Raw genomic sequence first — 24,803 nt, forward strand, 5'->3', positions numbered from 1 at the left:
AATGGGCGGTAGTGACGGGCGCATCCGGTGAAAGCCGGAATGACACTCAATCAGGGTAGGATGGCATTCAGCCACATACGTGATTAAAACAAATATCTATTGAAAAATACGGACTAATACATTTTACAAAGACTCCGAAGCGCGAGTTAACATTTGGGGCAACCGGGTACGCATCTTATATATGTTTTTTATACATGTACGAAGAAGTACGGGCTTTACTGGTGAAAGTGAAGGACGCACTGCGGGTACTAGCCAAGACTATCGCAGATACTAAAGTAAAAGTCACACTCGAGAAAGTACATCCATGATAGTCTTGATCCAAGGCATGCCTATTGCCTACCGTGATCCGAACCATGGTCTCCTGCGTGTTGTTGTTGGCCTGGTGGGGAGTCTGGGGACCAACTTCTACAGCTCAGACCAGTGGAAATCCCGGCCTGGAAATATTGGTCAGGAGAGATATTAGGCAGGGTACTGCACTTTTGAGCTGTTACTTGTTTGTGACCTACGCCAGTGGTTCTCAACCTTTTCAGGCCGTGACCCCCCCAAACGAATCATATTTGAACTAGGGAGTGGGGTTGATTAAATGTACTTAGCTACTTTACACCACTGCTCATCGTGTCAGTACAGATCCTTAAGGTCAGATCGCTCGATCACGGAGGTAGAGAATCACGTAACCTTAGCACCACCAAGTGGTTTGTTTTTGACAATGCATCTCTTTCGTCACCCTATTTTAATTCGGTAATCGTTTCGAGTCAACTGGCTTTTTAGCCTACATATATTATATTATGAGGAGGACTGTTTACATTTAATGCCTTTTAATAGTGAGATGTCGTATCATTTGTTTCTCCCCCAAAGGACTTTCTTATACAGTGATAATGATAAACAAAGGCATTGGAAGGGTTAATTAATTCATCCTTTCACACAGTGCAAGAAACAAGAATACCAAAACGCTCGCCCCAAAACACAGTCGCCCCGGGGCAAATCTGCCGAGCGCGGAACGGTCCCCCACCTGGTATTCCTAAACGTAACCTCAGTAAAACTATGCCTAAACAACCTAACCTTATTATTCCTAAATGTAACCTCAGTAAAACGTTGCCAAACCCTAAGCTTATTCCTAAACCCTAAACGTATTTCTAACCGTATCCTCAATAAAACAAATACAAGAAAAATGGGGGTGAGCGTGTTTTGGGGCGAGTCTTCCGGTAACCCAGTGCAAAGATGCTTCGGAAGCAGGAAGGAAGCTGTCGTTTGTATTATGTATACCTCTGCCTTCTTCTCAATGACCGACGACGGGCAGCGTTGATCCATCATTCATGATATTTTTCGAGGAACGGCAATGGTTGGGTGGTGTTTCACTTATAGATAACAGCGATTGTAAAAGTCGTTAAAGATTAATTAGGTCAATATTGCCTTTTATTATTTTGTTCTCTTCCTCCACACTCGTGGCTTCTTTTGACGTCTTGTGTGCTGGCGTTAGGTAGCCTACATCTTTACAGAAGATAAACCTGCAGTAAAAAGGTGGGATTGAATGATCAAGGTTAAGTCCACTACTCATTGCATGAGGTTGTTGTTGTTTTTGTTGGTGGCGGTGGTGGTAGGGTATTTGTCACTGTATGTACATTTGCATATAGGGTGAAATTCGTATGCCTAAATTGACATTTGAGACCGAATTTCCTCGTGATTTATTTTCTTATTCTTATTAGAATATATATTATACATACAAAACAAATCAGGTAATTAGGCAGCATATACATCAACATGAAATACATGGACAAAAAAAAATATGATAGTAGGTGGAAAATTATCATTGCATCATAGTCTATCAATCACATCCAGTCACTTAGCTCCAGACATTCTGAAACTTTAAATACCTGGCTGGGACAAATGTAAAACAACACCAAAAAAAGCTTCTCTAATGAGCCTCATCAAATCTAAAAGTCTTGCCCATGTGGAGACATGCCAGAAGCTCCTCCACATCCACAACAAACCATTTTAGGATCCAGAGCCAATGTGATTCTGTGGCCTATTGACTCTCCAGAGACTATGGTGCATTAGCCTCACATTGTATATTGCAGTTGTTCTCAAAGTGGGGTTCAGGGACCCTCAGGGGCCCTATTTTGAGGAGTTTCCAGGGGGTCCCCAGCAAAATTAGATAACATCACAATCAGTTAAACCACTTTAACCCTACTTTATACTTTGGCTGTTCAGAAATAGACAATCTACAAACGTGTGAGCTTGTAGATCAGATATTTTTTAAAGTAATTTGGAAATGTTTTAACACAAATTTAAATATTCTGTTCTGGGGGTCCCTGGCACAAAACCTTTTCAGATGGGGGTCTACAGCCTAATACACATCAACTTAGGAGTCTTTGACCTTGACATGAAATGTTTCAGAACCACTGGCATGTTGCAATAGCAGATCTGTTAGCTATTTTATTCGTTATCGTGGTATATTAACACATATTCTGTCTCAAACAGAAACAAGTCACCATGTCGACGTCCTCTGACAACCTACAGTTCCGGTTCCCTGCCCATGGTGATTCTGTCCTTGGCAAAATGAACGCCTTGAGAGAGGCCCGCCGCTTCTGTGATGTTACACTTCTCATTGGGGGACTGCACGGTTCTGCTGCGTGCTCCCCTCTTCATTTCCATGGTCACCGTGCAGTGCTGGCAGCATCCTCAGACTTCCTGCGTGACCAATTCCTCCTCCACGAGGGGCGGGCAGAGCTGAATGTGAGCGTGGTGCCCAATGTGGAGGTTGGAAGGAGACTCCTCCTGTCCTGCTACACAGGACTGCTTGAGGTGGGACATCATTTAGATGTTTGTTTTTGTGCTTCTCAGCTCTTTTCTAAATGAATCCGTCTATGTCAACACTCAGTGTGTGTGCGGGGGGGGGGGGGGGGGGGGGCAGAGAGTGACAGGCAAGGGCCTATGGCGTTGGTTCTCAAAGTGGCCCCCCAGGGGACCTTGGGGGGGGGGGGCGGGTACCAGGGGGTTCCCAGCAAAATGAGTGAATTTTGCATTCAATTCAGTTTAACCACTTATACATTGGCTATTTCAAAATAGACGATCTACAAACTCACAACGCGTCGCTTTGCCACGCATTGAGCGCTTGTAGATCTGCTATTTTCAAAAACTTTCTTGCAAAAATGTTTAACATTTGAAATATTTTTGAAACATTTGAACACAAATCTTGTATGGGGGATCCCTGGGGCAAAATATTTTCAGATGGGGGTCCGCGGCCAAATACATATCGATTTGGGGGTCCTTGACGTGAAAGAGTTTGAGAACCACTGGCCTATGGGATAGTGCAGAGCCATATAAGGAGAGTTGCGTCACCTCCGTTCACTTCATCGGGCTTCGGCAGTCTTCTACAGAGCCTTCTATTGGTGAATAGTGACAAAGCCCTGAACCGGAAGTTTACAGAATGCACTGGAGTCTATGAGCGTTTGTCACTATTTCGAGTTTACATGAACCACGTGACCGGCGCTGTTTCTGCCCCCCCCCCCCTCATTGACGTAACTCTTCAATAGAAGGCTCTGGGGTATTGGTTGGCAGGGCACTAGGGGCAGAGAGTGACAGCCCAGAGACTATGGTAGACAGGGCACTAGGTCATATTTTGTCCATGTACCCTCTCTGGCATACCCACGGCTTCAACTTCAACTACCATCACACCACTGGTTTAACCATATTATTCCCATTTCTCTTTTTGTAGATCCCACTTAGAGAGCTGGTGAATTATCTGACTGCAGCCAGTGCCCTCCGGATGAGCCAGGTGGTAGAGAGGTGTGCTCAGGCTGTCTCCCAGTATCTCAATCCAACATTGGCCCACTTGAAACTGGAGAGACATGCAGGGGGAGAAGGAGAGGAGACCCAGCAACCCGACAGCGGTTGGCCAATGGTTCGCTTCCAAGACCAGCAGGAAAGAGACACACCCAAGCCCAACACCTGCCTCCAAGATCAGAGGGAAGCAAGTATAGAGGGAACTGTTTCAAATGGACCAAAGTCAGAATGGAATGGTCAAGAGGCCATGGTGGATAGTCAGGAGCTGTGGGAGGCCAAAGAAGATGAAAAGGTGGGTGGAATTAAATCAGAATTATCAGAGGAGACAGTCAATCATGAGGGGATCCTGGATTCAGAGGACATCGGAGAGACCCAGCATGTAAACACCAACAGCTCCTGCTACGATATCTACCCATTTATGGGTGCCCACAGGCGCAAACGGCGACCCCCCACACTCTTTAGAAGTAACGGGTCTCCATCTTCAAACAGGGGAAGTCCCACTCTGAGTCCTGAGTCGAGATTGGCAGACAGCTCCCAGGATCATGGGATACAGGAGGAGGAGAGTCCAAGGGAGGAAGAGGAAGTGTACATGCTGGCAGCTCACATGCAAGAAGGTGGAGGCTCCTCAGATTCCCAGATATTTTGCCTCACCGGGGCTCACCTCTCAGAGAGTCACCTGTCTAGAGCAGAACTAACAGAAGACACAAGCAGCCTATTGGTCGAGAGGCCTTACCTGTGCAGGAGGTGTGACCGGGTCTTCCAGCACCTGGAGAGTTACGTGGGACACCTGAAGGAGCACAGGCAGTACTTGTGCCTGCTCTGTGGCAAAAGCTTCTCTCAGAAGAGTAACCTGACACGCCACATCCGCGTCCACACCGGGGTCAAGCCCTTCCGGTGTCCATTGTGCCACAAGACATTTTCCCAGAAGGCCACCCTGCAAGACCATCTCAACCTGCACACGGGGGATAAACCCCACAAGTGTAACTACTGTGCTGTGCACTTCGCACACAAGCCAGGCCTACGGCGCCACTTAAAAGATATCCATGGAAAGAGTAGCCTGCAAAACGTGTTTGAGGAGATTGTGGAATGATGCTGAATCAGTATTTATGGATAGGCTGTTTTATAAGTTTCTGTTGACACTGACAGTGTCGGACTACAAAATGTCATTTTTTCATTTGAAAATGGCCTTTCAATGAAGAATACATTAGCCTTACATTTGTTCTCAATGGCTACAGTGCAGATTAACTTATTAATATTTCAGTCAGATTTATGATCTGATCTTGCCAGAATGTGTTAACATGTAGCTCTCATTATTCCCAAATTAGATATAGCTCACATTTTTAGAAACATGCTGTAATTATGTGGTCACTCACTTTAGGACTTTGTGATTAGATCTATAACAAAACAAAAATAACAATGCAATGGCACAAAAATACCAAGGCCATACAAAATGATTGCTTGAAAATGTCACATAAAGCTTGAATGAATGAATTGTCAGCAAACGATTTTTGACATATTTCAGTAACTAGTGATCACATAAGCTCATCCATGTTATTGTCAGTGATGTACTTTTGTATTGACAATGATTTGAGTCAAAGCCAGTTTGAGCCAAATCTCAAGATTTATACTTTGTCATACAACAGTGTTGTGCACCGAAAATAGCCGATCTATGAGCTCACAACACGTCACAGACGCGACTATTTTCGGTGCGTGACACCATCGTACAATGGAGCATAAAATAGCCTTTATAGTGCAAGGTACAGCGTATTACAAGTAACTGATGAGTTTAGAAGGGCAGCCTGAGATGCATTGATGCTTCTGGCTAATGGATGAATATAATGGCCATAGGGTTTTTTCTTCTCTGATCTGAAAGCACTGCTGCTGTATTTAATTCTGTAGTATTGTACAGTGGTTGTACACTACGGTGCTCAACCATAGATTTCCCGTTTATGTCTGTGAAACACACATTTGAGACTACTTTTGCACTTTATATGGGATTCATCATGTCTACTAAAAGCATAGAAATGGCATTCCCAAATGCTATCTACAGCCAAAGATTGCATAGTTTTAGATTAGTTTTATAGTGCCTATAATCTCTCTCTCTCTCTCTCTCTCTCTCTTTTTTTTACCGAATGGGTTCCCAGATTGTAGTGCCTAAAATACATCGAGAATTTAAATGAAAAGAGTGGATAGGATGGGGGAGAACAAAGATGGTTGTGATGTACTACTGCAAACGTAATTGTCAGCAGTTACTGTAAAGTATGTGATTTTTTGTCTAGCTTTATAATATTTTTGGTGAAGTCAACTAGGAAAATAGAGTAGCTTAGGTAACTTACATGTAATTAGCCCTAATGATTGTTATAATGGCAATTAGCTGATGTGTGAGAAATACATGGTTGTCTGAAAGAAATGGGCTATTTTGGACATCATAACACTATGAAAATGTTGTCTTGTTTACTTGATGAATTAAAAAATGTGGCAATCTTTTAAATAGTATTATACTGTAGTTAAGATCTGTTATTCAATTGTTATTGTTATAATCTTTTCATTACTGTAGAAGATTGTGATTTACAAATTTGAACAAGCTGTGAACTATACACTGCTTTAAAATGGTATTTACATTTCAGGACCCATGTTCTTTGTGCAATTATTTGTTTGCTTTCATATTAATCAAATTTACAAATGTTTATTATTCAAATCAAGTCAAATCATTCAAGTCACATTTATTTCAAAATGTAGTGAATTCAGTAAATTGACTCAATAAACGTAATAAAGCAATCTGCTAACTTTCGATTACATTGCCTTTAAAGCGGTGGTCCTCAAAGTGGTCCCCCCCCCACCCCAGGGGTCCTTGGGGGGGAGGGGGGGGGTCTTGGGGTCTTGACCAATTTGGGAAAAGTTTGAAACATTTTAACAACACAAATATTTTCAGATGGGCGTCCCGTAGCCAAATACCTTGGGGGTCCTTAACATGAAAACGTTTGAAAACCACTGCTTTAAAACACATACGTGCCTATATTGGCAATTCTCAGATTGTGAATCATAGGAGCCATAGTCTTCCTTCTTTTCTTTTCTTTTCTCTTGACAGAACCATTTAAAACTTGCATCATCTTCCTCCTACAATGAAATCTCCAGAGATAACAGCCAAACGAACCCACACACTGAACAGGATGATTTGGCTCAGAGAGAGGAGATTTATGCTGCATTCAGTGTATTCATAGTACATTCACATGTCAGAAAACAGGATATCCTAGAAGAAAGAAAGAAAGAAAAGTGATGGTGGTGAATCATTGCTAAGACTCATTCTGCCAACAATGTGAATTAGGAAATAACCTGCGACCCATACTGTCACTCCTCTAGCATCATATTAGTGAGAACCTATAGACAGGGCTGCATGATTATTATATTATATTATTTAATAGTGTCTTGCAAAAATTGTGAAGATAGCCAATTATGTCCTTTTATTTATATATATATATATATATATATATACACATTTTTAAAACTTTTCACCTATAATGGCATGCCCAAAATAGGGACTGATTATTAATTATTTATTTTGTATTGTTCAGGAGGGGCTATGTACCACCTTTACAACCAGCAGGACACCTTCAGAGTAGGAAAGATGCTTAGATTGTTATAGTTTAACTTTAGCCTATTAGAGATGTATTTAAACCTTTCATATCTTCAGCAAAGTTAGTGGTATATCCTATAGTTTAACTTGATAGACTGGTGACTGGTCCATGGCGAACGCTAGCTCTGGTCCAGACAGAGCATTAGTGAGTTCTCTCTAATGATAGGCCCTGCCAGGCGCGCTGCTCTGCTCATAGAGCGAAAATTCCATTCATATTATTGTATTTACTCCACTGCGCCCTCTACAGATGTGGTCAATGGTCAATTTATATTGACCAGACCTGTAGAGGACGCCAGTGCAGTAAATCAAATCATTTCCGTCTGGCGGACATATTTTATTTTCTGCCCAAAAGGTGTATTATACAAATAAGGTGGGTCCTGAGAGGCTTCCCACCCTGGGGAATAAACTTTCATCAACACAAAACTGCCTTTGTTTCAGTGAGTAGCGAAATAGTTTAGTTTATTGTTTACTAAAGACGGAGACCTCGCATGGTAGTGGAATTTTCGGTCTATGAGCAGAGCTAATAGACCGCCTGGCAGGGCGTTAGAGAGAACTCACTCTGGACCAGAGCTAGGTGAACGCGCACTTGACAAAGCGCATCCTCTGTCTGTCTCTTTAAAACCACACAGCCACAGCCCACGCCTCGAAAAGCGGCTTGTTCCGGCTTGCCCCTTTACATCTTTTATCCTTGCTCACAACATTAAAATAGTGCCACCTATAAATACACATGTTTTTATGAGCATATCGTACAGCATGACAAAATGCGTCATGTTTTAGGATGTGCATGATGTCCGTTCCCTCCGCCGTGGTCGCCAGCCAGTCAACGCCAGAATGCATTTGTCCGCGGGACACAGTTCAAACACGAACCCGGCGGAGGGATATCATATCACGCTCCCTTCGCAATGCATCCTGAGCATAGAGTTAGATCCTGAGCTGTCAAAGGTAGTCTTTATCCCATAGCCCGGGCATCGGCCGCACTGTGTGATAGGCTACACGACTACACATCCATGAGTTTTTGCACCCTCAAATTATCTTTAGCAAATGTGTGTTTGGATCAGTGGTGGAAGAAGTAGGCTACTCAGATATTTTACTTAAGTAAAAGTAGCAATACCACAATATAAAAATACTCTGTTACAACTAATGTGTTCAAAATGTTACTTGAGTAAAGGTAGCCTACTAAAGTATTGGCATAGACAAGTACCAAAAGCAAAAGTGCTAAAATGTTTGAAAGTAGTAGATCTACAAGCTCACAGCAGGTTGCGATGCGACTTGTTAACAACTAAGTTAAACTTGTTAACATTGTAGATGTAATTTCCTGTGTTCTGGTGAATTTTGGGAGTTATTGATATCAAATCAAGGAGAAATCCAGGAGAAATTACAACCCACGAGTCCTTCAGGACCAGGAGATGTGGTTGAAATGAAGGAGACTCCTGCAGGATCCAGGACGGTTGCCAGCCCTGTTTGGAAGGTTACCTCTTCAAAAGGTAACCGGAAGACTCGCCCCAAAACACGCCCGCCCCCCTTTTTCGTGGACCAGCGGTTATTGTATTCTTGTATTTGTTTTACTGAGAGGATACGGTTAGAAATAAGTTAATGGTTAGCCATAGTTTGACCGAGGTTACGTTTAGGAATAAGGCTAGGTTTTGGCACCGTTTTACTGCTGAGGTTACGTATAGGAATGAACAATTAAGTTAGGTTTAGACATGGTTTACTGAGGTTTAGCAATACCAGGTGAATACCGCCGGATTTGCGCCGGGGCGACTGTGTTTTGGGGTGATCGTTTTGGTATTCCTTCAAAAAGCTCACAGCAAATAGGCTACTGTACTGTATCTGTCATTGTAGTTCCTGTGTCAACTCCACACAGAGAGCACATTATTTATTTTATTATACATTTTGACATCATTGTGTGTCGCATCAGCGGTTGCCCTGACAACCAAACCAACAAATCGCAGGCGGCACGATCGTCCCTCCGGGTGATGGGATCTAGACGCAATGGTTGTCAAAGCGAGGGTGTGTAGCTATACTGTGTACCTGTGCTGTATGGAAGGAAGGGGGGAGTGGATAGGATAGCAATCAGATCGAGTAGGAACCCCTCTAAATATCGATATGTCGTATCACACACAGCTTTGATTCCCTGAACTGCATTTCTGGCTTGGTTTATACTGTGGATGCTTTGCAACTGATGAAGATCTTCTTCTTTTTTTCTTCTTTTTCTGCCATCAGTCCAGATGCGCTCTTTATTTGGACGGCCATGAATATGTTTATTCTAGTGCTCCGTTACAGTGCGTGAGGTAAGTGACCACACAGACGCGCGCTACTTTCTTTCATTCTCCCGCTTGTCAATTCGAGATTCTGCTCTGAAGTGATCGTTTCACACACAATTGTGATATTTTTTTTGTGATTAATAAAATAAATAGGCCTAATTTATTCCCCGCTGCTGATGAGTTATAGCGTTGAATGCATCTCAGAAATCATATCATTGGACCTGGAAGAAATAGGTTCCTAGACACCGGCCCATCATCATTTTCTGCAACTGTTGATGATGAAAGGTTGATATTGTAGATTGTCTGGACTTACAGACTTATTATGTGAACGCATGCAGTGACATTATTATGTAAAAAAAAAAAAAATCATGTATGCGTAGTCTACAACCCTTAAGGGTAGCTAAGCATGCAAACCAGGATTTTCGAGAAATAGTTCAGCCATTTATTCATTGCAATCTCTGGAATCACAGTCACGCTGCTATCATATTAAGAGTTTTGACTACCTACTACTGGAGGAAGACAGGGAATGCTGTTAGACTACTCTAAATGTAGGCTATTTATAATGATATCGATTTGTTCTCAGGAACATATACAACCCTTTATTAGTGTATATGATTTTTTGTTTAAATTGTTTAAATTAAAGTTTAAGTTGGAAAGGCGTAATAGTCTATATGCAGCCTGCTATAGGACTATGCTAACAAACTGTACCACATGTTGAATAAAGTTAAGGCTCTGGCGGCTCCATCACTTCACAGAATAGCCTATACTATAGGCTACTGTTGGTCCACTTCCGCGGATACTCTCGCACGAGTGATAAAAATGTAGGACATAATAGGCTACCTGCCCACATAAATGATGTTATCACTATGAATAAAACCACACACACACACACCCCCACACACACCCACAATCAAAACAAATAGACTGCATGTTGTTAATGGAAAAGCCTGCATGCTGGAGTGTGCAGCTGCACCTGACCTGCTGAGAAACACTCATAATCATTGACATTATTGTCAGTGACGATTTAACTTTACTTGTAATCATTACTTGCTGAAGAGTCTTTGGTCAGGTCTTATTTATTTATGTATGAACCTGATTTGTTCTTTGGTGCAAGTGATATTATTTATGGCATGGATGGATGTACCTCTGTCATTTCCCCACAATGCACTGTTTCAGCATTATTATATAACTTGAAACTCACAATATTATATGAGTAACTAACAAGTTATGATAATTACACAATATAAGCCTATAAATATTCTGCTGATATACATATAGTGGAACTAATTTTAGGCTCATACACAGCATAAACGGGTTCCACTTATCTAATTTGTTTATCATATTCGTTAATATAGTTTAATTTATCAACTAGCTGTGACTGTAGTGTTTTCATCATAGTATAGTATTATATTCCTGCATTGTGTATTAATATTGTTATTTTAGTTTTTGTACTGTATACTTCATTGTTCCTTTCAAAGCACTGCTGCTTCACCTTGGAGACAATACAGTCATTTTAAGCTAATCTTGTAACAGCTTGTTTTCATGTTGAATGAGATATATCTTATTGCTATACTAATGGCAAAAATCCAAATGGATTTGTTATGTGATAAAAGCCTATGAAGCCTAAATTAGTCTGCGGCAGATTGATTAATTGAGCTCAAGAACAAATTTAGGTCATTCTCTTCTGTACCTGAATTATGGACTATTTTTCTTGGTGTGGTCGCGTGGGTGATGGGGTACTGTAGCTTGTTACCTGGGAAGGGTTTCTAAATGATTTTGATCTATTTGAAGGCTATGTCTGTGTGATGACTGGGCTTACACTGTTGCCAGACTTAATCACTAAACCCTTTGTAGTAATCTTGACCTGAGTTGGCTCTGTACTACTGTAGGTCTGCTCTTTTTTCCCTCTACACCATATCTCTTTGCAAAAATATAGCTGATCTATACGCTCACAACGTGTTGCAATGCAACGTGTTGTGAGCTTGTAGATCGGCTGTTTTTGGCGAATGTTCCCCCCAGACCCAGAGTAGGGGGATGCCATAGGGTTTAAGGGGATCAACTTACAGACCCCTGTGAACTCATTTGCTCATGTTATTACGCAATCATAGGGTAGTGCATGCGGACACTTACTGCCAACACCATCCTCAGACACAAACACACACAGACACACACACACGGGCACGGCACAACCAAGTTTTTTCCAGTCCGTAATATAGAACGTTGTGTTCCGGTAGCTGGGGCCGGGTTGACGGGCAGAAGTGCCAGGCAGACACATGTCCTAATATTACCTCACATTCCATGGCTTCAGGTTTTATCCCTGACCCCTGTGGTGTGTGTGTGTGTGTGTGTGTGTGTGTGTGTGTGTGTGTGTGTGTGTGTGTGTGTGTGTGTGTGTGTGTGTGTGTGTGTGTGTGTGTGTGTGTGTGTGTGTATGTGTGTGTGTGTGTGTGTGTGTGTGTGTGTGTGTGTGTGTGTGTGTGTGTGTGTGTGTGTGTGTGTGTGTGTGTGTGTGTGAGTGAGAGTCCACAAGTGGCTGTCCATCAGCATTAACCACAAACAACCCTGGGATAGTCCACCTACACCTTCTACATCACAGCACAATCCAGTGTTAATTTAAACCTGGGGGTGTAAAAATGAACCTTTAAGGTGTCCTCTGGTTACAAGAGTGCAAGTTGATCACACATTTGAAATCCATCACTACAGCATTACTGTACTGTCAAGTTTATAGTTCCAGTGTGTCAAATGGGTCAAGCAACCGGTATCGTGACAGTATTATGATGAAATCTGCCTAAACTGAGGAATTATTTGTTTGAAGAATAGTGTAAGAAACACACTTCTGGATTCTTTTATTAATCAAAAAGTAATTGATAGATTAATCACTAAGGAAATAATGGATACTGTAGTTGCAGCCCTACTTAGCACAGTGTTGTCTGTTGCCTCTTGTCCTTGACATTGATGCACAGTTCCTTAAGTTCCTCTCAGTGTAATGCACCCTACTGTGCTGCAAATTACAGTTACTTTGGAATGGCTCTGCACAACCACACAGACAGAGACACAGATTGCATACACACATGGTCCAACAGACAAAACCAACTCACACACAGACGAACCAAGAGACAGATTCTCACAAACACATACATCCGCGCGAACACATGCGTGCACACACACACACACACACACACACACACACACACACACACACACACACACACACACACACACACACACACACACACACACGCGCACACCCGCACGCACGTGCCCACACACACACACACACACACACACACACACACACACACACACACACACACACACGCGCGCGCGCGCAAAGGAAACTCCAGATGCCCACCTCCATCAAGAGGGGCCAACAGAGAACTGACTGTCCTGAGCCAAATGACAGCTGGCCAACAGTTGGCTGTAAAGATATGTTATACTTCTTGTGCTGCACTTATCCCTCCCATGCACTGGCTGATTACCAGACCAGTTCAGCAAAGTACATGCATCTCCGTTATTAAGCTCTGGTCCCATATGTTCCTCCAATATCCCCCTTAGGGATTAATAAAGATTGATTTCAACATTTAATTAACAACATGAGTCACTGCCAGGGCTAGTACAACGAAGGACAGGCTTGTGTTGATACCTGAATGTAAAACATGACATGTTGTCCTCAACCTGACACATGGAAGGTTTTTGGAAATTAGACATTGTTTTACATTTCACTGTCGGGCAGAAACCTATATCTCCATATTTAAATGTTGTATGCTTTAAGTAAATTAACGGCCTATATCATTGTATGACAGTGTTGTCAAATGTAGCAAAAATAGCCGATCTATAATCTCACAACGCGTAGTGATGTGACGCGTTGTGAGATCTGCTATTTTCAAAACATTTTGAAAATGTTCGCCTGTAATGAATGACATGGCCAAAACAGGGACACCAGGTTGAAAGTGGTTAAGTCTGTCTATGGTTTTTATGCATATTTAAACAATGAAAAGCATTAACAAGAGCTTGTGATGAAATAATAACTACATTGGATTGACTGGGACGCAAGTTCTTTTCCTGAAATGTCCTGAAAAGTAACGGTTTTGGACATTTCCACCTGACAGCGACGATTAGCAAACTGTACTTTCGTGCAGACTATGCTTAGTCTGGTGTGAACAAAACTGAAGAGAAGTCAACCAGCAGTTTCCTCATTTTAAGACAGTGAGAGAGGCATGCTTTTAATGCGGAAGTTGTTGTTCTGCTATGAACCACACCAACTGTGTGCAGTCACAAGACACATGCCCCAAAATGTACTCAAATCTACGGGGGCTTTGTGCGTGCGTGCGTGCACATCATGCGTCTGTCTGCCCTGCTCTGTTTGCATTCCAAAACGACTGAACTTTAACTGACATTGACCTTAATTCTCTTATGGAGTTGCAGTCTTTTGTCCAGTTTATGCGTCCAAGAAGACTGCAGTGTACATACTGTAGACGGGCAAGCACACACACAGGCTTAATGCCAGATGGGTTTTATTCTGGCTGCATGGGGCTCTCTGCAAAAACAGGAAGTAGCAGTTGTTCAGAGAAGGAACAGGTGGTTGTCAACGTGACTCTACAAGCTTCTGAATCACTGGCATTGTTGCCCATTGAGTTTACACCACTCCCAAATCTGGCACCACTTCACCCTCAGAGCTGGAGAGAGGCGTCACCCTATCTATCCTTTTCAGCTCTAAACTTCTCTGAACCCTTGGCTTCAACAACCTTTCATCACATGAGCTTTATCTCACTTTACTCTGGACGGTGTGTGTTCACCGGTAGTGGGCAACAATTGCTGTATTCGGTGTTATATTTGGCATCTTTGCAGGAAAGAGACATGCTTAAGATCAGAGCGGAGCTGTCCACGCAGTACATGAGCCAACGCGAGCCCTGTGTGCGCGAGGTGACTTGGATGGTGCGTAATTCTGTAGTCTGGCTGAAGGAACTATATATCCATGTGATGTAGTAGGATTGTGTCTGTGCTTTTCATGATATAATTGACTTTAGAATATAAATGTATACTGAAATGTTGAGTACAACATTGCAAGGTACATTTAAAATGTATGTGCAATGGGGAAGATTGCTCCATTCTTAAATGGGCCTTTTTTATGGATCTGTAAAAATGTTAACAAGGCAGTTTGTGTTGAATGAAAGGTCTAGTTAAAGGTCAGAATGTGTCTAGTAAGAACTTAGTGAGGGTATTGAATGAATAATTACATCAGTAACAATATTATTCTTAATTATGTGTTTTTTCGTGGTGGACAAAGACATTATGAGGGTGCATGGGAAACGTACTATATTACATGCACATAGACCACAGTTTTTTTCAGCTCATGCATGCACACGTGAAAGCGCACACCCACATATGCTCAGCTATACACCCACACAGTTGGGGCCATGCAGGGTCTATTCGTCTCTATCTATTCTAGTGCATACTTGGAGATGGATTCTTGTTTAGTAACTGAGTCTTGATGAAACGGGTTTAACTGGTAGTGTGTGTGGAATGCAACTTTCATTTGTGCGTGCGTACGTGTGTGTGCGTACGTTTGTGCGTAAGTTCGTGTATGCATGCGCGCGTGTGTGCGTGCATGCGTGTGTGCGTGCGTGCGTGCGTGCGTGAGAGAGACAGAGAGACAGAGAGAGACAGAGAAAGAGAGATAGAGAGAGAGACAGAGACCGAGAGAGAGACAGAGAGACAGAGAGAGAGAGATAGAGAGAGAGAGAGAGACAGAGACCGAGAGAGAGACAGAGAGACAGAGAGAGAGAGAAACATAGATAAATACAGAGACAGAGACAAAATGCCTGAGTGTGTTTTGAATTAAAAAATATAGGTGAATAGGCTATAACCTCTGTGTTATATGGTTGGTTATACCTACTCTATACGCAGCCTCTTCAGGATCTTCTGACCACTATGTCTCTGGTGCTTGGAAACCTTTACTATTGTTTACCAGTAAAGCTGTACTAGAATTTGAAGCTTGGTCTATCTGTTACACAAGTTGTAAGTCACTCTGGAACTGCATTTAGCATTTTAGCATAGTTCTTTAACTGCATCACTGGTTCCTTTTGAATGGATTGTTAGCTAATATCATGTTAACAGCACCTGTTCTGAACTGACACCCGCTGTTACTTTGGTCAAGGTTTGGAGTTGGACAGATGTTGGCTTAACCTTTAGATGACAGTTTCTTTCACTGAAAACAACAGGTTCACACACACACACACACACACACACACACACACACACGCACACACGCACACACGCACACACGCACACACGCACGCACGCACGCACACACGCAAGGTTTCATTGGAACTGTATGAGACAAGTAAAAGAGATGAATGAAATCGGTAGGTTCTTGTCAAGTGTGGGTTACTGTGCCATGAGTTCATATGATTTTAAAAGATGTACCCTGGAAATTCCGCAATGACGGCAATGTTGTATTGATCTACACTGCACGTGAAAACCCTCATGTGTTATATTTACTCTGAGAAGGTACAACTTCGTCCACCTTTGGGTACATTTTTACAATTAAATTAACGCTGAGGATTGAGGAGTGTTTGGTTTTCACAACACACTTAGAATGGGGTGTCCTGTGATGATTACTCATAGGGCAGATTCTGAATGAGAATGATAAAAAAAAGAGTTTTAAGTCTGAGGACACCTTATATTTACTTCCCTGTGGAAATCACATCACCACATGGAATGATTTATTTAAAATACTAAATGATGCTCAATTAACCACTGTTTTGTCTTCTGTCTCTGCTTCTCATAGTCACCATCTGCGCTGGTGAGGAGCGCCTGTGGGGATGTGTTGCCATGTATAACCGCTGAGCTCTACAGCGCCTCCCTCAGTGGTGTGGTGGCAGTATGCCAGTGCAGGCAGCCCAGTGGACAGAGTTCCTGTCCTGTCCCATTTGCTACAATGAGTTTGACAGCAGTGGCCACCAACCCATCAGCCTGGGCTGCTCCCACACGGTGTGTAAGACCTGTCTCCACAAGCTTCACCGCAAAGCCTGCCCGTTCGACCAGACACCCATCAGCACTGACATAGACCTGCTACCGGTCAACTGCGCCCTACTGCAGCTGGTGGGAGCACAGGTGAGTGGGAAAGAGGGAGGCTGTTGCTTAAAGGATATTTATATTTAAAAAAAAAAAGATATATATATGAAAATTAATGATGAAAAGAAAACAATAATAAATCCACAAAAAAATGGAGGAATATTCATATAGCTTTCCCCCCAAAAAAATAATTTCAAAATTATTATTAAATAATTTTGTCAGTACGGCAAAGCTCCAGAATCGTTTTGTTTACTTCTGTAAGCCATAAGCTGACGGCCGCCATTATCTATGTATTTTCATTGGGTACGGTATTTATTTCCCCTTATTATATTCTTGTAAGGCAGCCATAGTCTCGCATGATTGCTGCCTCATATAGACACGATGGGGAAATAGCAAACCTTATGCAACAGAGCTGTTGTAAATCTAGTGGCTTAATGTTATCTAATGCCCCTTTTTCTTGTTGAGCTTTTAATGATAGGATAGTAGACTGACAAGAAACAGGGAGAGAGATGGGGAGTGACACGCAGCAAAGGTCATCGGGTTGGGGATTCGAACCCGCGACACGCTTTCAGGCTGGCATTGCAGCCTAGGGTGCCTGGGCCGCGGCGTGGGGGCCCAGGCACCCTGGCACCTGTTTATTGACTCTTTAATACGTACTGTTCACTAGCCAACTTGCCTGTGTGCATGTAGGGGTGGCTTATTCTGTTATTCTACTATACGTGTGCATTAGGTACCAGAGTCCCAACCTGTGAGTTTGAACAGTCCATCAGAGGTTGAAAACTATGAAGCCTGCAGAGAATGTGTGGAAGACCTGGCACTCTATCTGAAGCCCATCAGCGGAGCAAAAGGTACTGTTTTGTTTAGTTATTATTTGACTTTGTTTGAGTGTGTTACTGTTTACTGTTTCTCTGTGTCCATGTGAGTGTGACAGAGACAGAGAGTACAATTATTATTATTATTTCCTCATGATCTTGGGCAATGGAAGTCTGTGTGTATTTAATACATGCAGTGACCACACTGTTATGAATGAGTTCATAGGTGTATCTAACACAATGCAGTGACAAAACCTGATCTGAGTTTATTATAGATGTAACACATGACCCTGCTGCTTCTACAGTATATATTTATATACATATTTTCTATGGGAATCTGTTCACTGTTTATGTTTATACCATGCCAGTAGAGCATTGTCCATAGCTTTTTTACTAATGAAAAGAAGTGCTGCCATTTGGAGAATTAGGAGCATATACTGTATGCACAGTATGACCCATGTTTTGTTGCAATCTAAAAAGTAATACTTGCTATTAGTGACCAAAGGCACTCCCATTTAAAGGTGTGGTCCCACTGAGTCCGAGCGTGCTCAGCCGGCCCATGCAGAGGAAGCTGGTCACCATGGTGAACTGTCAGCTGGTGGAGGAGGAGGGTCGTGTGCGTGCGGTACGGGCAGGCCGCTCACTGGGTGAACGGACAGTGACAGAACTCATTCTGCAGCACCAGAACCCTCAGCAGCTGTCTGCCAACCTCTGGGCTGCTGTACGGGCACGGGGGTGCCAGTTCCTAGGACCTGGTGAGCTATGATTGTTTGTACCGTATATGATCGTAAGTACCGGTGCACTTGTGCAGTACAGTCTTGGAACACAAACGTAATTTTACATCAGTGAGCTGTGTCATGCACACAGGGTGCTAAGTTATGTACAAAGTGACTTGACACGTTCATGTTGGAAAGCGCATAAGGAGCATCTTTTGGGCAATTTGTCTCATGCGTCAGATCTCCATTATTATATAGCTGCCAGGGAACTCGCAGGCAACACTGTAATATACATACAGCTCATGTGCAAAGAGCTGTACAAAATGGTGTGCAGAACCTCACATGCAGTATTGATGCTCACACAGCCAAAGTTATTTTGTATGTTATTTGTATGGAACCTTTCATACAAAACATGCAGCTCGAAATGTTTTCTCATTAAAAAGGAAGCAAACCATAAAAACAGCTAAATCTTTTAAGTATAGCACATAATCAATCAAAGTTAAATGAAAAAAAAAAGAAGAAGAAAATGTCTCCCTTTAGGTAATGTGTTCCATAATTGATGGAATTTATGAAAGCCACATCTCCTTTTCTCTTGCGTAGGGTTATGCATAGCAAGCCTGCAGTAGAGGATCTAAGGGCTCGTGAAGTAACATAAAACGACAGGGAGTCTGTGATGTTTGCTGGCCCTAACCCGCTGAGAGCTTTATAAACAAGCAGAATGACTTTAAATTAACTCTGGAAGACACAGTGAGCCAGTGTAGTCTAGCTAAGACTGGAGTGATGACTACTCTCTTGTATTTTTGTTAGCAGTCTAGCATCAGATTTATGAAAAGGTGGATGTTTTAAGAGATGCTTTACAGTCGTCCAACCTACTTGAGATAAAAGCATGGAGTAGTTTTTCAGCATCTTGTTAAGTTAGGAATGGCCGTACTTTGGCAATATTTCTATTATCTACTGAAGAACCATGAAACTGGCAAAAATAATGGATTAGTCAATTGATACATTTCCCTGTGTTCCAAGCTGTATAGTTTTCACAACACACTTAGAATGGGGTGTCCTGTGATGATTCTCATAGGGCAGATTCTGAATGAGAATGATAACAAAATGAGTTTTAAGACTGAGGACACCTTATATTTACTTCTCTGTGGAAATCACATCACCACACAGAAGCCAATTATATTTATACTTTGGATATTCTCTCCCTAAATGCCCCCACCTCTCTCTCTCTCTTCTCTCTCTCTCTCTCTCTCTCTCTCGCTCTCTCTCTCTCTCTCTCTCTCTCTCTCTCTCTCTCTCTCTCTCTCCCCCCAGCGATGCAAGAGGATGCATTGAAGCTTGTGCTGCTAGCTCTGGAGGATGGCTCAGCCCTGTCTAGAAAAGTGCTGGTGTTGTTTGTAGTCCAGAAGCTCGAGGCTCGATTCCCCCAGGCCTCCAAGACCAGCATAGGTCACGTGGTGCAACTCTTGTACAGGGCCTCCTGTTTCAAGGTACTGAGACTAAAGGAAATGGTCAAACGCTTACATGCACGCACATACAGTAGATCAGAATCAGAGTCAGAATCATTTTATTGGCCAGGTATGTCCGCAAGAAATTACTCTTACGCACTGTAATGGAAAAAAGGAGAAAGACAAAATATAAACAGCAGATAAGTATAAAATAAAATAATAATAATAATAACAACAACAACACATATGATTTAACCAGAATAACACACTTATAGTAAGCACTGGATCATAGATTATTATACACATCATAGCCAACGGCTAGATGGTCTGATTCATTAGAGAAGATGCTTTGCCATATCCTGACAGTGCTGTGCACTGCATGTATTAAATGGTTGCACTCATTTATTTAAGATGCCAATGTTTAGCCCAAGAGCAAGTAAGCATGGGTGATGGGGCAGAAATGTCAACTACAGTATCTACCCATGACAGGTGTGGGGAGACAGATGGAGCGACTGACAGTTAGATGGACGGATGGACAGAAAAACAGGCAAACAGATAGCCAACCAAAGACTTTCCTTTGCCCGTCAAGCAGACAGTAACTTGAGGGTTAGGCATGAAGTCTGGTGGGCAGTGTTGATTTCGTCGACTAAAACTATGACGAAAAATCTTCGTCAACTACCTTTTTTCACTGACGAAAACAAAATAAAAACTAAGCTATGATGACTAAAACTAAGACTAAATATATTGACAATTTCTTCAACAAATAAAAACTAGACTAAAATGTTAGTGAGGGACTAGTTGAGAAGAGATCTAGTAGAACTAAAATACAAGTCATTTTATGTTTGGTTGCACTCGGGTGTTGCGCTCATAGCAGATCTACAAGCTCACAACGGGTCGCAACGGGACGCGTTGTGAGCTTGTAGATCGGCTATTTTCAGCATGCAACCAAGTATAAAATCAGCCATTACGACGCCATTACGACCGACGCCAACAGTGCTGTCAAAATCAGCACTGTTGGTGGCAAATGAAATAAGATTTCATTCCATTGTAACCATTTATACCCAATGTACATAGTTGACAGGGGTCCCCCGGGCTCTATAGGTCTGCTCCTTTTTTCCCTCTACACCAAATCCGTTCGTCAAAAAATAGTCGATATACAAACTCACAGTGTGCCACTTGATGCATTTTGAGCTTGCACTATATCAATGATTTTCACAGAATGTTCGCCCCCAGAATAGGGACACTACAGTAGGTTACATGTAGTTAATTCCGTGACTGTGCTGTGCTCGCCAGATTTTTGAAGTGATAACTGATAGCCCTGGCTGGTGTCTTATGATGATTACCCATAGGGCAGATTCTGAGAAGGGGGAAACCCTTCATCTGATCTGACTTGTATAAAGTCTGAAGAATACACTGGTGGAAAGTAACTAAGTGCATTTACTTAAGTACAATTTTGAGGAATTTGTATTTTACTTGAGTATTTCCAATTTACAATACTTTTACTTCTACTCCACTACATCTCGGATCCATCCTTTAGTTACTAGTTACTTTGTAGATTTTGTTTATTATTACAAACTGAAACTATACATTAACAAGCTCACAATGCGTCGCGATGCCACGCATTGTGAGCTTGTAGATCTGCTATTTTCAAAAGATTTTATACATTGATAAACTTGAAATGGGACATTCTGCAGAATGAGTACTTTCTACTTGTGGTACTTTAAGTACATTTTGATGCCAATACTTTTGTACTTTTACTCATGAAGTACATTTTTTAATTCCGAACTTTTACTTGTAACAGAGTATGTCTATATTACAGTACTGATACTTTTACTTAAGTAAAACAATGTGAGTACTTTTTCAACCACTGCTGACTGGTAAACTCTGCTATACTACTACTCAGGACAAACTTGTATCATGGCGGCATGCAGTACCTCGCTTTCTCTCTCTTTCCCTCACACACTCTCTTTCACACTCTCTCTCACCCCCCCCCCACCCCCCAGGTGACCAAGCGTGATGAGGATTCATCTCTGATGCAGCTGAAAGAGGAGTTCCGGACGTACGAGGCTCTGAGGAGAGAACACGATGCACAGATTGTACACATCGCCATGGAGGCAGGCCTGCGGATCTCACCTGAGCAGTGGTCCTCTCTGCTGTATGGAGACCTTGTGCACAAGTCTCATATGCAGTCCATCATTGACAAGGTAATGCTCAAAAAAATAAATAATAATAAGGTGACATCCACATTCCACACATGAGAGGTACTATTCAAATTCTGTATTTATTGATCCTCCAACCAAAGACAATAGGGTCTATGCACAGCAGCCATATTGGAAATAAATTGGGCCTCTTCTTACTTCCTTCACAGGTGTTACCAATGATACTAATGAAGGCTCTGTTCCATTCTGGTCAGGGTGCTGATATTGTGCATGTTGGCTCACTAGAAACACTCCATTTTGGTTCCCAAATGGCCCCTTATAGTGGGTGTGTAACTCTGAGAGTGTACAAATGGAACCAAATGGACCCGTAATGGTCCATTTGTACACTCTCAGAGTTATGGGGGTCCTTGAAAATAAGACAACCACTATGCCACACTAAATGGAACAGAGCCTTAATTACTATCATTGGTAACACCTGCGAAGGAAGTAAGGAAGGGGCCCAATTCATTCCCAATATGGCTGCTGTGCATAGAGCCTATTGGGTGGTCGATATTATAAGGGAAATCTGCACTATGGAAAAACTAACTTTCATACTCAGACTACAAGAGGACAAGTTACACAAAAATTGGGAAAAGTGGTCTCTCTTCTTTCAGCCCATGGACAATGTATAACAAATCTTTACTAGAGTAATAACTGTAACAATTGTAAAATGCAGACCTTTTTTATTATTTTTTTGTATTGTCTTGTCCTTTCATTTTTTATTTCATTTTTCTTTCCTTTTTTTGTTCTGTCTTGTATCCTTGTATGTGTGTTTGTCTTTTGAAAATCCTTTGTTCCAAAAAAGATTTGTTTAAAAAACCATTTCTGTATTTATCATTATAAAAAATGGAACACTTGATATTTCAAATCTAGATGCACATTGGCTAAAATAAAAAAAGGAGAGATTTTTCCTCCCACATCTTTTATTAAATTCTTCCTTCGCCTTTTCTCCCCTCCCCCTCCCCCTCCCCTCTCTCTGTCTTTATTGTTTCCTTCCACCGCTCCAGTTACAGTCTCCAGAGTCTTTTGCTAAGAGTGTCCAGGAGTTGACTATTGTTCTGCAGAGGACAGGAGACCCTGCCAATCTCACCAGCATGAGAACACACCTAGAACTATTGGCTAATATAGACCACAATCCAGGTACAGAATGTGCTTTTATTCCTCACGTTTGTTTTCTCAGGATTTCGCAAGAGAGATATTGCCAACCTGCCTGTCTTCAGACCATAGCTTAGCTCCTAACCCTATATAGGCACCAAGTTACTACAAAACAACATGAATATCTCTGATCAGTGAAGTAATGTGGTTGCAATACATACAGCAGCACAAAATAGATACAGATACAGTATATAGATCAATAGAGTGATTGACTGAGTCAGGAATGGCTACTGCTAAACACTGTTGTTCTGTGTAGATAGTGGTGTAAAGCAACTAAGTACATTTACTCAAGAACTGTACTTAAGTACAATCTTTAGGTATTTTTTTTACTTTACTGGTGTATTTCCAATTTCCAATACTTGTACTTCTACTCCACTACATCTCAGAGGCAAATATTGTACTTTTACTTCACTACATTTATTTGAAAACTTAGTTACTAGTTACTTTGCAGATATAAATTATTATATCAGCCCTATTTTATACATGAAAGACTTGAAAATAGCTGATCTACAAGCTTGTAGAGCTCCTATTTTCAAACATTTTTGTACTTTTACTTTTGGTACTTTAAGTACATTTTGATACCAGTACTTTTGTACTTTTACTCAAGTAACATCTTGAACACAGGCCTTTTACTTGTAACAGAGTATTTTTTATATTATGGTATTGCAACTTTTACTTAAGTAAAATATCCGAGTACTTCTTCCACCACTGTGTGTAGACGCACCACCACCCATGTGGGAGGAGCTGGAGGGCGTGATGCTAGCGGTCAAGGTGGTGGTCCATGGACTTGTGGAGTTCATTCAGAACTTCAGTAAAAAGAGCCACGACACCCCACAGGTAAATGTTATCAAGTGATATGATGTCCTGTTAGTACAATGTACAGTAGGTAAAACGGACACTGGGCCATGTTGCATTGACTGGGCAGTCACATGGCTCTAATGTCCTGAAATTACTCAGCCTAATTATTTACACCTGCTATTGCACCTATAATTATGGTGTGTCTGGGATTCTAGCAAGTGAAAACGACCATATTATTTCTCATAGGCACTTACAAAGTACTTAACTATAAGCAAAGTGCCCTGAATTCTCCTGTATGACCACCTTGGTGCAGGACATATTTTCTAATTATCATGGCAATTGTTTGGTAGTTTTATTTGTATTATTCATTAATGATGTATGTTTTTCATTTGTATACAGATTACATTTCCATGCAGTCATTTAAGATTTAAAGTGAAAAATAAATAAATTCAAACCCAGAGTACCCAAATACTAGCTACTGTACTGTTAGCGGGTACTGTCTGGGGAGCCAAATTCAGCAAATTGCTACCTGAGGAAGCTGTGACTCAAAACACATTGCCAAGTAGTCTGCATGTTTTTAAGCCTATTGTGTATTCGTGCAGCCGAGACAAAGGATGCGCATTTGAATGTATTACACGTTTTTTTGCATTATACAGTGGTCTCCCACCTCATTTTCTTTACTTGAAAAAACGGAAGAGAGCATATTTCGAACCAGATGTGTATGTATGTTTGAGAATTATTTGTCATATTCCTCAATAAGAATATTCGAAACGAACAAGGTTTCCACCTGACAACAATGATATATTCTATACTATGTAATGTATGGTCTATTTTCTCTGGTTACACTACTCACCAATGGTGAGTGCCAATGACAGAAAGCCAAGCAGCTTCATGCATTTTCATGAAGTTGCTATTTCTTCA

The 24,803-nt window shown here is 41.7% G+C and overlaps 2 protein-coding genes across 4 annotated transcripts in view; both read left to right on the forward strand.

The window, feature by feature from the left end:
* Positions 1-1,312: 1,312 nt before the first annotated feature.
* Positions 1,313-6,404, forward strand: LOC311037457 (uncharacterized protein). The gene is made up of 3 exons (XM_084046633.1): positions 1,313-1,518; positions 2,479-2,802; positions 3,716-6,404. Exons 2-3 carry the CDS (start codon positions 2,491-2,493, stop codon positions 4,871-4,873), a joined length of 1,470 nt encoding a protein of 489 aa, XP_083902759.1. The 5' UTR covers positions 1,313-1,518; positions 2,479-2,490; the 3' UTR covers positions 4,874-6,404.
* Positions 6,405-9,473: 3,069 nt separating this feature from the next.
* Positions 9,474-24,803, forward strand: part of rc3h2 (ring finger and CCCH-type domains 2) — a 309,407-nt gene continuing 294,077 nt past the window's right edge. For 2 of the 3 annotated variants that reach the window (XR_014599902.1, XM_084045995.1), the window contains exons 1-8: positions 9,474-9,708; positions 16,472-16,797; positions 17,489-17,606; positions 18,092-18,325; positions 19,598-19,773; positions 21,735-21,935; positions 22,937-23,069; positions 23,803-23,921. Coding sequence is in view for 2 of the 3 variants with exons in the window: in XM_084045995.1 (XP_083902121.1) it covers positions 16,567-16,797; positions 17,489-17,606; positions 18,092-18,325; positions 19,598-19,773; positions 21,735-21,935; positions 22,937-23,069; positions 23,803-23,921 (1,212 nt within the window). In the remaining variant the exon portion in view is untranslated. Of the gene's footprint in view, positions 9,709-14,362; positions 14,617-16,471; positions 16,798-17,488; positions 17,607-18,091; positions 18,326-19,597; positions 19,774-21,734; positions 21,936-22,936; positions 23,070-23,802; positions 23,922-24,803 lie in introns of those variants that run through there. The other variant, XM_084045996.1, reaches the window with a different exon arrangement.

Source organism: Gymnoscopelus microlampas, assembly GCF_963454915.1.
Source record: "Gymnoscopelus microlampas genome assembly, chromosome: 21".
Taxonomy (NCBI): Eukaryota; Metazoa; Chordata; class Actinopteri; order Myctophiformes; family Myctophidae; genus Gymnoscopelus; species Gymnoscopelus microlampas.